The 15,147-nt window shown below is 40.9% G+C and overlaps 2 protein-coding genes across 2 annotated transcripts in view; both read left to right on the forward strand.

Moving 5' to 3' along the window:
- The window catches only part of erfl3 (Ets2 repressor factor like 3), a 59,357-nt gene extending 52,541 nt beyond the window's left edge, over positions 1-6,816 (forward strand). Inside the window, exons 4-5 of the mRNA XM_051131939.1 lie at positions 22-1,076; positions 3,493-6,816. Coding sequence (XP_050987896.1) covers positions 22-1,076; positions 3,493-4,077 — 1,640 coding nt within the window. The 3' untranslated portion in view covers positions 4,078-6,816. The remainder of the gene's footprint in view (positions 1-21; positions 1,077-3,492) is intronic.
- A 3,780-nt stretch (positions 6,817-10,596) lies between these two features.
- Positions 10,597-15,147, forward strand: part of cicb (capicua transcriptional repressor b) — a 51,697-nt gene continuing 47,146 nt past the window's right edge. Inside the window, 1 exon segment of the mRNA XM_051131938.1 lies at positions 10,597-10,850. The gene's annotated coding sequence lies outside the window, so the exon portion shown is untranslated.

Below are 15,147 nucleotides of genomic sequence, written 5' to 3' on the forward strand. Positions count from 1 at the left end.
CCTGTGTTTGTCTCTCTGCAGGAGCGGCTGTACCTCAAAGTGCTCCACCAGTGCCTACAGGTCCCCATTTCCGTTTCCCTCCCACCACTCCTTCAGACATGCAGGTGTCAGAGGTGCTGCGGTCCCCCAGCAGCGAGGAACTGCGCAGTCCTGGGATGTTCAGTGGCCGCCGTATTGCCCGTGGGTCGGTCTCTGACTGCAGCGATGGAACTTCTGTCAACTCTGAGATCGAGGATGGGAACGGAGGTGCGGCAGAGGAGAGAGTGACGGAAAGAGTGGCTGAGAGAGGAGGAGGAGGTGGCGGTGGTGGCGGCGGCGGCGGTGGTTTCCGAGGTGCCGTCCACCCTCGTCTGTCTCACGAGGCGATGTTCAGGATGTACGGTGGACATGGCGGTCACAGAGGTCATCGAGTGTCAGAGGTTGGCGGACACAGGGTTCATCCCGAGCCTCTCTCGCCATTCACCGTGTCGCCTTTGCCCGGTCCGGGAGGTCCAGGTCTACTGGCGCCACCTCTCTCGCCGGCGCTCTCCATGACCCCAGGTTCTCACCTGGCCTACACACCCTCCCCTACCCTGTCGCCCATGCCTGGTTCTATCTTCTCCTTCAACCCTGAAGACATGCAGCGCTACCTGCAGGCTCACACTCAGAGTGTCTACAATTACCACCTGAGCCCTCGTGCCTTCTTTCATTATCCAAACATCATTGTTCCTCAGCCTCAGCGCCCCGACAAAGGCATGCCCGGACCCCAGGGCTGTGAACGCGGCCCTGCCGAGAGGCCTTCGGTGCTTAACAGTCATCACTCCACCCTCCCGCCGCCTCACGCTCACCCTATTCACCATCACTTGGGGGAGGAGCAACACCATTCTCCATTCAAGTTCAAGCTCCAGCCTCCCCCACTGGGCCGAAAACAGCGTGACAGTCAGGGTCGACAGGGCTCGCTGTCCTCCTCATCTACATCCGGACTGGGCTCCTCATTGTCGTTTGGGAGTGACCTCAGTTCAGCCAGCGGATCGGGACTAGTGTCCAACTCCTCCTCAACGGGCTCACTAAACAGCGCTGGCTTGCCCAAGATTAAGGTAATCAGGAATTATGTTCTGTACAATCACATGAACAGTTATAGCTGCTACTTAAGAGTTTTTTTGTTCCTTGGTTTTTGTTTGTCGAACTTCAAAAAATGGAATGGTACGATTTTAGTCAGACTAAAGGCTGGAATGCACTGTGCAACTTATAAAAAGTACTAGGCATAATACACTTGCTGACTTTGTAAATGGTTACAAAGAAAAACTGGGCATTATACACCAAATGACTGAAGATCACACACTAAGTCATTCCAAACTCACAAGGAAAATCTGCTGGAAGACACATGACAAATGAAAACAATGTTTTCTATACTGTAAATCAGGCCAGCAATCTAAGTAAAAGTCATGAAGTGTATTTCACCATTAAAGTGTTTACAGCAAAATGTGAAACTTTTAGTTTATGTAAACGTACTGATGGTTGTTTACACCGACTCCAATATTCAACATGCTTAATAAGTTCTAAAAATCAAGCAATACATCTCTAATATTTCCTTGACAAGTCATAAAATATATTTTAAAAATATATTAAAATATAAAATATATTTTGACGCCTTCCTTAAAAAATGCAGAACAATCTGTTAATCTATGTTTAAAGGGATAGTTTACACAAAAATGAAAAATACCCCATGATTTACTCACCCTCAAGCCATCCTAGGTGTATATGATTTTCTTCTTTCAGATGAGTACAGTCTAAGTTATATTCAAAAATGTCCTAGGTTTTCCAGGCTTAATAATGGCAGTGAATGGCTGTTGAGATTTTGAAGCAAAATAAAGTGCATCCGTCCATAATAAAAATTGCTCCACACAGCTCCAGGTGGTTAATAAAGGCCTTCTGAAGTGACCTAATGCATTTTTGTAAGAAAATGATCCATGTTTAGAATTCATAATCTCTCACTTTTGTTAACTGTCCTACGTGCATTCATGAGTGAGTGGCATTTTAGCGGATGATGTAGGATGTAGGTGGAGAGAGCAAAACAAAACATTGGTCACAAATTAGAAGATCAAAACAAGACTGGTTTCCCTTTGCTTTAAACAAAACTTGGTTCTCATGAGACTGTTCTCACCAGAGCTTACTTTACATCTACGTCCTACGTCATCTGCTGGATCACCACTCTCTCGTGAACGCACATATGACAGTTAGTGGAAACTAGAGATCATGGTTTATAAAGTTTTAAATATAGATTTATATTTCTTACAAAAATACATCGACTCACCTCAGAAGGCCTTTATTAACCCATTGGAGCTATGTGGAGTACTTTCTATGATAGATGGATGCACTTTTTTTTAGCTTCAAAATCTCAACACCCACTAACTACCATTATAAAGCCTGGATATTTTTTAGGGTGTTTACACTTACAGTTTGGTTCGTTTGGTTCATTTGGTCCGAATCAAAAAGGAAAATGATACATTTGGTCCTGGTACACTTAGCATTCACACTGTCATTTTTGACAGCAAATCTAAAGATACTGAACCTAGGCACAGTGATACATTCACAACCTGATGGTTGAATGACATATATTTTGTGATGGAACTCAGTGAACACCCCATACAAAAGGAAAAGGTGTGTTCGACTTAAAGGATTAGTTCACTTGCAGAACTAAAATTTACAGATAATTTTGTCATCCAAGATGTTCATGCCTTTCTTTCTTCAGTAGTAAAGAAATTGTTTTTTGAGGAAAACATTTAAGGAAGTTTCTCCATATAGTGGACTTCTATGGTGCCCCTGTGTTTAAACTTCCAAAATGCAGTTTAAATGCGGCTTCAAAGGGCTCTAAATGATCCCAGCTGAGAAAGAAGGGTCTTATCTAGTGAAACGATATTTTCCAAAAACAAAATTGCGATTTATACACTTTTGCTCATCTTTTTTAGCTCTGCAATGTGCATGCGTACTCTGTGTACTCCGGTTCAAGACATTTAGGGTATGTTGAAATACTCCCATCTCATTTTCTCCTCTAAATTCAAACTCATCCTACATCGCTGTTTTACTTTTTTTTTTGTAAAGGGCGTTTGACCTTCTTTATATGTTCACTTCACGTAAACATTGGATCAGTACTTCTGCAGCAATGTAGGACGATTTTAAAGTTGGAGGAGAAAACTTCAAAATGAGGAAGTTTTTCGACATACCCTAACTGTATTGAACTGGAGTGCACAGAGTCCTAGAAACCCTAAAAATTGGTCATTTCAAACATGTAACTTTCAGGCCTGGAAAATTGATAGAAATAAAATTTCATATAGTCTGGTTATGCTCAGTCATAAATTATTTCTTTGCTTTGAAATTAGTAAGATCTTTAAAAACATGTTTTTGCACTAAAGTCCTCTTCCAGTCATCACAAACAACTGGACAATTCATGGAAATTAGTCGGGAACACCCAGCTCTGTTTTGACACTAAATGCACCCTCTCTCTCTCTATAGGTTGAGCCCATATCTGACATTGAATCCGAAGAGGAAGTCGAAGTGACTGACATCAGTGATGAAGAAGCTGACGAAAGAGATGAAGAGTTTGACGTTTTCCCCTCTCACTACCACAAACACCGTCATCATCACCATCAACACCATAACCATTATCCTCCCAACCAAAAGCACCAACAGCCCAACGGCACAGATGCCGCTCTCCACCCAGATGAGGACTTGGAAGAGGAGGTGTTCAAAGCCCCCGCCCCTCCACCCTTCTTCATCCCTCCCACCTCATCCTCAGGTGACAGTCGCCGGAGCGTGAAGAGCGAACCCGTGGAGCCCGCGGACATGCAGCTGGCCTCCGGCGGCCTGCCGCAATCCAACTCCCAGTGCATCCCACTGAAGCTCCGGTTCAAGCGCCGCTGGGACCAAGACCAGCACATGGAAGAGGCGGAGGACAAGAAAGTCAGAGGAGAAGAGAGGAACGGGACGGTGGAGGAGAGCGGAGAAGCAGAGAGCCCACCTCCTCTCGCTCACCACAGAGTGAGCGCCGAGCTCCACCGAGCCACGGCGCAACTGTCACTGGAGAACAAGGAGTGCTGATACGCATCGACACACGTAGACGACTGCTGATACACAACTCTACAACTGCTGATGGACCCACTCACACACGTGACTGCTGATACTGACAACGGTAATACTGACACGTCCACTGCACACTTAGACTAACTGACCCTCACTTAATCGAATCCCGTTTCCCCGCCGAGGGGCTCGCCAGCACACGTTCCAGTACATCTCATCGTGACCGCTACGAGGAATGAGTTCACCCACGTGCCCCAGCGACCCTCAGGAGTCATGAACTTTGACCTTTGGCACTAGAGAATATTTTATATTTTTAGAAGAGAAGTTTATTTTGCAAAGTGCCTGTGAGCTATCCCTCAAAACCCAACAAAGAGAACATCAAAGACTGCTCTGGTTTGAGGGACTTGATCTTCTTCTCCAGCAGCCCAGCATTAGGATATTCCTCAGCGACAGACTGCGATTTGGTGGGATACAAATGCACAGAAAGTCACAAACAGACACTGTTCGAAAACCAGCCTGGTCAGAAGTCCGAACCCTCAGGGACAAAATCCCTCAACACACACACACACTCAAACACGACCCCTTTCTTATTCCCTGTATGAAGCGTGTGCGTCTGAGTGTGTGTGTTTCGAAAATCTAGCTGTGTGTAAGTTCTCAGGATATCTCCCTCTTTTCCTCCTTTCCACCTTTCCTTTTCTCCTTTTCTATCCAAACCAGCTCACCTTAAAACTCTCGCTCTATCTTCCGTTCTTTTTTTCCCTCTCTGGGACCATACCTGAATCGCTTTCATTCCGTCTAGGACGAAATGACTGGGGCGTAATGCGGTTCAGAGACCACACTCCTAAAACTTATAAACGGCTAGTTCCTTAGTTGGTTAGTCTTCGACAGTCTACATTCGGGAGTTTATAGCAAGCTTCCCTTGTATAGTCAGTACTTCAGTGTGAACTAAACCAGCATCCCAGACACACACAAGCTTGTACAGTGAAACTAGACCAACTGGGACTCAATATTTAACTATTTTGGCACTTGATGATGTACCCTTTAGATCAAGTGCCGGTCCTGATTAACTTTCTACAGCCATGAGATCTGAACTGGGGAGGTGAAATAGCAGTTTCAATCCGTAATCCCGAACATTTACATACTTAAGCATAGGAAGATAGTAGTGGCCAGAAGTCGCTCTCTTGCATACACACACACATTCTCACACACTGCCTCTTATGCCTTGTTTTAATAGCATGAAAAGAAGAAAAAAGAACAGTATACACTCAATATACCTTTATATATTATGTGTTACACATATAAACGGAAAGCATAGCATTAACAGATATATCAGGGGGTTTTGTAAGCGATTTTGTTTTGAGAGGAAGATTGACTCTTCTCTTTGGGTAAGGGAGGAAAGTGTTGCTTTATCACGTTAATGAAAGGTGGGGCAGAGGAGCGAATACTAAATTGTACACAAGACTCTAACAAAGCACGAGAGCTTTGCACCACGGATGATGTGGCACATTAGGTTCTTTAACCAGCACGCACCTCCTCAACATCCTGTTCTTACTGCCACAACTGATGTGTGTGTGTGTGTGTGTGTGTGTGTGTGTGTGTGTGTGAGAGAGTGTGTATGTGTGTGTGTTTGACAGAGGCTGCAGGTCTCTGTGCATGTATGTCACACCACACCCAAGGCTGTAATTCGTTTGAAACCTTGCATCATGAACCTCATAAACCTGTGCACTAAAGCCCTGTGGAAGTCGAGCACACAAAGGGGTGGCCAGTCGGACACTAGCCATGATATAATGGTTTCCCAGTGACAGGAAAGAGATATATCACGGCTGTCTCTAACACCTGAAATAATACATTAGACAACATTGAACTGGCAACGGTGTCACCTGCTCAAAGTTTTGGACTCTTTCTAAGCTGCCTTATTCCTGTAATCAGATCTCCTCCTGCGTTCTTATTCGACGAGTCAAGTCTTTGTACTTGTTTTACCTCAAAATTGAACAAAATTGAGACGGGGTGAGCAGTATTGACCAGTGCGGTCCGTAAACGTTTGTTTGGGCACAAAGCGAGTGCGTTGTTTTTCTTTAGGAGGGACTTTATTCTCTTAGGCTGCTCTCGTTGGTTATCCCAGGATGTCACGTTTTCTTTTACTTTTTTGCTCGTTTATCTGCTCTCTGATGTCAATGTTGCTGTTCATCCTAATTATTATTAGTTATTATCATATTTCGTTGACATTTTTCTTCTCCTCATGTTGTAGTCATGATAACATTGTATACAATACTGTAAGAGATCCTTTTAAGAATGTTTCCCCCACCCCTGCCTTCCCACGAGCAACCCGACAGTGTGTTTAGTGTAACATTTAAAATTTTGTAAATTAACGTTGAACTGTAACTTTAATATAGGTGGTTATTGTGGAGAGATGTAGGATGGAGGAAGGGCATTCGGGGGGAGGATCGGGCTTATGATTTGAACTCGAGTCACGTCATGTAATTGTTATTTTGTAGTGTTACTGATTTCTTGCTCTTGTAAATTTTTCATCTGGGGATTGTATGATTTTAAAAGATATATTGTGTATTGTTTTATTGTGTATAAGTCTCTATCTCTCTCACTTTCTTTCTCAAGATTTATTTCTGTGGTTCCATAATTCATAATAACAGGTTTTAATACCATGATGTAACATTTTAATTCCTCCTTTATTCATTTTTTTGTGTTCTTTTTCAGAATTGTAATTAAAATGTAATCAGGGTCAATTAAACTGGTTAAAAGCCATCTGGTTTCTGTGTCCATTTTAATCATGCAAGTAGCATCTCAGGAGGTCCACATGAAGTTTACATACATCTGGCAGAATCTGCAAAATGTTAATTATTTTAACAAAATAAGAGGGATCATACAAAATGCATATATTTTTTTTATTTAGTACTGACCTGAATAAGATACTTCACTTAAAAGATGTTAACATATAGTTTATAAGACAAAAAAGGTGAATTTATAAAAATGACCCCGTTCAAATGTTTACATATCCTTGATTCTTAATTCTGTGGTGTTTCCTGAATGATCCACAGCTGTTTATTGTTTTTGTTTTGTTTAGTGATAGTTAAACTGCCCACTGTTCTTCAGAAAAGTCCTTTAGGTCCCACAGATTCTTTGGTTTTTCAGCATTTTTGTGTATTTAAGCCATTTCCAACAATGGCTGTATGATTTTGAGATCCATCTTTTCACACTGAGGACAACTGAGGGACACACTGATGCTCCAAAAGGAAACACGGTCCATGAAGAGCCAGGGGGTGAAAACTTTTACAATTTGAAGATTTGAAGATTAAATTTTACTTATTTTGTCTTCTGGGGAACATGTACGTATCTGTAGCTTCTAAAGGGCAGTACAACATGAAAAAAATATGATATTTAGGCAAAATAAGAAAAATGTACACATTCTCATTCCGTTCAAAAGTTTTCACCCCCTGGCTCTTAATGCATGTTTTTTTTTTTTTGTTTTTTTTTTTTTTCCCTTCTGAAGCATCAGTGAGCGTTTGAACCTTCTGCAATAGTTGCATGTGAGTCCCTCAATTGTTCTCAGTCTGAAAAATGGACCTCAAAACCATACAGTCATTGTTGAAAAGGGTTCAAAAACACAAAAATTCTGAAAAACCAAAGAACTTGTGGAATCTGAAGGATTTTTCTGAAGAACAGCGGGCAACTGTTTAGGACAAACAAGGAATTCATGAACAACTATCACTAAACAAAACAAAAAAAGCTCTGAATCATTCAGGAAACAACACAGTATTTCAAATCAAGTGTGTGTAAACTTTTGAACAGGGTCATTTTTATAAATTCAACTATTGTTTTCTCTTGTGGACTATATGTAAATGTCTTTTATGTGAAATATATTATTTAGGTCAGAAATAAATAAAAAAGAACATGCATTTTGTATGATCCCTCTTATTTTGGTCAAATAATTAAGATTTTGCAGATTCTGCAAGGTGTATGTTTGACTTCTACTGTATCTATACATACAGACTTGGATACAGTGCAAACATGACAAAAAAAAAGTCATTTATTAAATAAAATAATAAATCAAGTATAATTCCCTGCAAAACAATATGTTTTAGACAACCATTAGCAGTTAATAAGTTCTTTATAAATTCATGTTGTTTATCCAGCCTGTTGATCTGATATATAACATAGACTCTTTAAGACTGACCTCTGCTGTCTGAAAAGCATAAGTACAAGTTATCAACCATTTAAAATCACCACTATTGATTTTATAGGCTTCCCTCAATCATTTTGCTCATTCAAACGACATGTATTCTAAATATGAAAGTGCATGTCTGTAATATTGCTAAATAAAATGATTATTATTATTTTAGTTTTACTTTATTCACCTTTTTCTTTAACGCGGAAGTGAGGCTATGGGTGAGACTTTCAGTTCATTAGCCCCTATATGGAAATAACAAGAAAAATAACAAAATTCAGTAAACAATAAAACTGCACTACAAACCAGTGTGATCATAATTAAGATAATACATTTAAATAATATGGTGAGACTCATCAATTTTTGCAATATCAAGCAGCAAACCACGCTGTTTTGTATAGCTAAAAATAGCTGGACGCGGATGAGACCGGAAGCCAGACCCATAAAATTTACAAATGGCCACGCCCACTCTTACTGGAAGAAAAAGTTGGATAGCATCTGCTAGATATGTATCTGTGAAACTGAAAGTAGCCTACAGAGAGAGAAAACATTCACAGAGATGATTCAAATGGAACATTTTACGCTTATTTTACACTTGACATTGCCTGATGACCTTAATTTACGTTTACTATTAACTTCTTGTATTCACTGCTTATTTAACGTACTCAGTGAGCATCGGCTCTGTTTACCCATTCAGATCAATGTTCTTTATGAGCACTGACTGAATAAAAACTTCAATAGCCCCGTTGTGGGATTCAAATGCAACCTGTGTTTATATTACTGCCTCTGGTTCGTCTCACTCTCATCATCCCTGTCATGTTTTGTTTTGTCACATTCTCTGTCTGTCGTCTCCCTTTTACTTCTTTTATCACTTCAGTCGTCGTCTGCGTTTCAGAGATCTAGAGGAGGGAATGCAGTTCCCCGTGGCACAGTGGGAGCGTAGAGTAGAGGGAGAGATGTATGACAGCTGATTGACACAGCACTGCAGAGCCAAAAGAAACGGGTCGTCACCATGGAGGGGGTCAGGTCAAAGGGCAGGGCTCTAGGGAGAAGAAGTGCTAATAAGGGGGTATGACACTTGAGTAGTACACAAAGTTATTTTAAATTCTCTTTTCATCTTGATCAATAAAAAAAAACACTGAAGAACCTTGTTCTTAGTGTTTTGAAACCCCCAAAGCCACCACACAGTGGCGCGTGTACATGTTTATACTTTTACAGTTGTGCTTATCAAGATTAAACCGACAGAGGTCGCTGTACATTGCTTTAACACGAGGATGGCGCTTGAGAGTGCTTGATTCTGTCTACAACAGCGATTATGTAACGCCGTCTTTGCTTCTCAAAGAAAATTCAGAACGGAGATTCATTCGATGAATGTAGATGCAACTTACGCTTTAATGCGTCAGTACGTCTACGTTTGAAAAAACAAACAAACAAAGTTACCAAACAGTACTCGTATTTGAACTAAATGTAAAGTATACTTATTTTTCCGACATGTTTTTTAAAATCATGTCTCATTTCGCTTTCATCAGTCTCTAGTATGTTGTCCTACTACGCATCAAGCATGGGGTTAGGCGAGTACGTCAGGCCACGCCCCTACCATCCAGCTGGTGGCAACATGCTTGATGACTTCATCGCTGAGTTTGCTCATTGGCTGGTCGACGCGGCCCCTCTGGCCAATCGCACGCCGGCACGATGACGTCACCTCCAAAATCCTGCAAGTGTTGTATGGATGGGGCGGGGCACAACGGCACGTACGTTAGAGACAGCGGAATGCGGCGCAACGATTGGCTCTCGCACACGAGGTGAGGGGCTGTTGCTGAGAGAAAAGCGAGGCAGAGTGGAAAAAATTGAGAGCAGTCCATCCCGTATTCACAAGCATAGTAGTGTGAAAGTGAAATGGCTAGTCAGGGACCTGCAGAGGGGGATTAACCGAATAAGTTCAGCGAATTTACCTTACTTTAAAATATTCAGAACGTAATAAATGACTGAATTTGTTACTGAAACATACGAGTTTTTTGAAAGTGAAAGTTGGGAAGTGAAAAACTACCGATTTTGAGAGCAAGCGTCGCGCTGTCGTTTGTGGTAAACACGCACCTTTATTTAGGGAGCGAAAACTCGTATCGCGTTATTGGCCAGCGCTTCTTGAACACTTCCCTAGTGCCCGCCCACACCCTGTTCCTATGGTTCCCGGCGCTCTCATTGGATACTGTAACTTTTGGAGTGAGCGCCGGCTTGGTATCTAGCCTCACTGCGATTGGCCCAGAGCGCCTGTCAATCATTTGGAATAAACCACTGAGAAACGCCTCTAAGTTTGTGCTGTCACATTCATAGGTTACTGTATCTGTCAGTGCGCTGTGATTGGCCAGGCGGGCCAGCTGTTAGTGGTTCATTCACCATTTTGTGACTGTAGTGGAAAAGGGATTCATATAGTTTTTAATCCCTGTCTGAGTTGCTGTTGGGAGGGGGGGCAAAGATGTTTTACGGAGGACCGATATAAAGTAAAATTCCCGACAGGCAGAAGACATGGATGGACGTTACTCGCCACGTTACAGAGCCCATCTGCAATTTGCACCGTAAATTCATCGGTTACCTCTTAAGTATTTCTGCTGTTTTGGTAAGTACTTATTACTCTGACGAATCCAGCGCTAATATTAGTGACAACCCGTGTTTTAGACACGAGTGTTGTGTGCAAAAGACAAATGGAGAACACTAAAATATCAAGGAAGGACCCGGAGCAAGAAGAAGGAAGGGGGTGGGGATGCAGAGTTAAACTTTGTCAAATGTTTTAAAGACAGCGTTCAAACCAAGCTTTATTAAGTTGTCCCTTTCAGAATTGTTTTGGCTGAACGGCATGAGTTTGAACAACTTGAACACAGCGGACTGACACTCATGCACTGCGTTACGCACTGGCAGGATTACGCTCGAGGAAGGATTGCACTACCTACAGTACTAGCGAGTAAGAACGTCACGGCGCCAATGTAAAAACAAACAAATTAATACTTTACTCCGTAACCGACGCTATTACTCGGACTTACTACACGCGCTGTCATCGGCTCTCTGCTAGGACGGCTCACAAAGGTGAATAATTTGCAACTTTTGCTGCATGTACGTCCTTATTGACATGGACAACCTTTGCGTAGTGTTTTTGCGCGTCACCGCCAGTGTGTTTCAACACGTTTTAAAGCTGTTTTTACTCTGTTACAAGGCCTTTCCTTGTCTAATTTAGCTGTTGCGAGTGCTTGGCATAGTACTACTCCCGTGACATTGCGAAGCGCTGCGAGTACTACTACTACCACCGGCGGCTTTCGTGCGCATTCTGACGGTACGCTTTCCATTGTTGTGCATTATTGCTATAGCTCACCTCATAGTCAAATACAGGTCGGAATACGAAATATAAAAAAGCATTTCATTCAAACTGCAGTTTTATCACCAGTTAATACTGTAATTAATATTTTAAAAGTATCATTCAGCCCTAGCGGGCCTCCTCGAAGTGGGGTTTTCACATTACACACTCCTGAGATTTTGTCATCTTTAGAGATGCACGTAAATATGATGCACTCTGGTGTTAAAGAGTGTCTCCATAATGATGGCTCAGTTTGCCTGCATTAACACCATCCGTCAATTCTTTTTTCATCAGGTCATTTGTGGTGCATGCTTTTAGTAATGGTAGGTGTTTGCCACTGAGCACCTTTGCTCCTTTGGGTCAAATGAGTGATATTCTTCCATGTCTGCCTGATGGTGGTGGAGTGTTGTTTTGGGCAGCCTTTCGTCTACGTCACACGGTGCATGTACTGCTTCAGCATCCATAGAGCTCGTCTGGTACGCGCTTTATACTGATTTCAAACTCTTTTGCAGGAGATTTTTTTTGAGTGGAAACTGCACGGCTGCTGATTTTTCAAAGAGTGTGGCATGCGTCCCTGACGCCCCTTGTTGTGCACTCGTCTCTTGAGTTTCTCCATGTTTTTGCTGTTTCATGTGTGTGACTGTAACACCCCCTTGGTGACCCACTTTAAAGTCCATATAAAGCAGGTAATACAGTTGGAAATGGTCGGGCTTGGGGAGGAAGGAAGTCATGGCACCCATGCGTGCCCCTGAGCTGCACGGCACTGCACTGCTGCAGCCCTGCACCCTTCTGCATGCCCCAGAATGCACATTTGCAGAACAATCTGTGAATGAGCACAAAATAAGTGTTGATACGCAATGTGTTGTGCGGAGTGGGCAGACGGTTGACTTGAAAAATCGCACACGTTGTGGTGTATGCCACAGTCGTGGGTTGGTTTTGTTGTTTTGTTTATTTGGTAATCCGCATTTTTGCATGTTTATTTTGCTTCGTAACACTGCGGTGGAGCGATGCACTGTAAGACTTATTCTCCAATTAAATCCGAGTAGTGTGACAGGCTGGCATACTGGCATCACAAGTGCGTGTGAGTCTGTGTCCCCCTTTTCTGTCGCACATCAGTCTGAATATATAAGATAGGTGCTTTATTGACCCCTGAAGGGAAAGACTTTGGTTTGAGCAAAGTCTTTGACACAAACAGTTGCTCCATTGACAACTGGTTCACCGTCAGCAGTGTGTGTGTGTGTGTGTGTTTGTGCTTGGCATTGGTGTGACGCATCGTATATTCTAGGCTTTACATTTAAAAAAAAAAAAAAATAGATCATCACTGTGGCTTAACGCTTAGCATTAAATTCAAAATATCATCTTTTAATCTGGATGATCAGAAATATGTTCTGACTCATTTGATTCACCTTAATAAATGTATAGCCTGTGTGCATAACGACTGTAAATCAAATGGATTCGTTCAGCCTTATAAACAGGAAACATTTATTATTAATTCTGAAATAAATTATTTGACCTTTTAGGATCAAGGTAGTTGTTTAGTGACAGCTGAAAGTATCTTGTCCATATATCAACTCAAATCAAGTGTGTATGTGTTTCTATACTGGATTAAGGTTGTAACAGCAGTTGCTGACCTGAGGATGAGGATGGCAGGTTTTACAACGATGTTCACACGGAGCCGTATAAAACAGTAACGGTTCAGCTGAAAACACTCCGCTCAGAGTGTGTGCTTGGATTGGACTTCTGTCATATGGCTGACGTCAGAGTTTTTCTTGCTTTAGTTAGACCTTTAATACAGGTATCATGCTAATATCCAAAATGCTGAGGCTTCGCTTGACCAGCTGTAGTCACATACGTCCGAGTCAGAGCTGTCAGAGTCACGCAAAGTGGACCTAGGATTAGCTGAAAGTGCGTGCGTGTAGTTTCGCACGTCTGTTGTTGGACAAAATAAATATCTGAATGGTTTAATATAGTTTATTATTTGTAATATTATTATTTTCAGAATGCGTTAATCTGTCTACTTATAATTTAACATATAGATGCATATCACAGATTGCTGTGATCTCATGTTTGTTTTGTTTTCTGTTGTAATTCTTGTATTATTAGACTAGAATTCTATAAAATATATGAAAGAATCTCTTATTGGCACTTAATAACTACTACTTCACTAGTCAGCATGTTTCATTTTTTTTTCTATTTACCACTCTGAATTGATACTTCTCAGTCTAAAATTGCATATATTTTTAGATAGGAACTTATTGCTCCTTTTTGTTTTTTGTTTGTTTTTTTGACGACTGAATGATATCAAAGTATTACAACATTTACTTTAAACTTGATGCACATAACTTGGCAACAAGCTAACTTGTGGTATTACAGTACTAGTTATCACTCGCAACTTGGCAAGTTGTCCAGCTTGTGAAAAGCTATGTGAAAAACTGGAGGCCTAAAATGATGATTTAATTATCAAATGTAATTTCAATTATCAGTGGTTTAAATTCATGAGAAGTAAATCTTCAAATAAATAGTGATTTTATGGATTGTTAAAGTAAAGGGTCACATGTTTTTTAAATTGTAGGTTGTGCAGTTTGATATCATACATGGGGTTTTCAGTTTCCAGAGCAGAATTTTTTCTAGAAGCTGCAGGGATCTGTGATTTTATGCAAACGTAGCAGCAACACGCTTAAGCTTCACAGCTGAGAAGATTATATATGATCATGGTATATTTCAAATTGCGGTGATAAATTTTCCGATCATGGGCATGGAGTAATTTGTTGAATTCTGTCAGCCATAAACAAGAAGTTGAAAAATCATTCGCAGTACTAAATTATATACAAACTTAAGGGTCATGTTGCCTCTACATCAGTTAAGCAACAACTTCGCTTATCATATATTAATAGACCAAGGACGAGGAAGACGTGGTATGTTCAGGATTTATTGTGTAAAAGATTATGATACACTTACAATCATATTATAGCTTTATTACTTAGGATATTGCAATTATGCTTTGACTTTTGAGGACAATATTTATTAACATGAATGTTATGTAATGCCCTCAATTTTTTTTTAAAGATTTTATTGTGTGTTTGCTTTATTGTTTTTACTATTTCATTAAATTTAATTGGTATGCTGGGTGACTCTAATTGAATATAAACTCGAGAATAATGTTAGCAAATTATACACCAATGTGATAAACACAACATCTGATTTACAGATTTATTTATGATATATATATTATATCATTTATTGTAAATATTGTTGTTGTTGTTTTTTTGTGAATTTACTGAAATGTGTAGTAAAGCAGTATGTTGAGATGAAATCGAGCGCAGCTTTTTCTTTTTGAAGATCGATCATGTAGTATGAGTCATAGGTTCTTTACCACAAAGGCCTAATTACTTTATTCTAAATGTTCTTAGTGTGTGGATCAGGCCTGGCCCTTGGGTATTTTTTTTGCCATTATTTACTTGCAATTATTTCTTTTTGACCTCCCTGTCAGTTTCTTTATGGCTTTAACATTCCCAAGACTTTCTGACTCCCCATCAGGGGTAATACAAGGGAAAACACAATATTAAAT

The sequence above is a fragment of the Labeo rohita genome, chromosome 16, assembly GCF_022985175.1.
Source record: "Labeo rohita strain BAU-BD-2019 chromosome 16, IGBB_LRoh.1.0, whole genome shotgun sequence".
Lineage (NCBI taxonomy): Eukaryota > Metazoa > Chordata > Actinopteri > Cypriniformes > Cyprinidae > Labeo > Labeo rohita.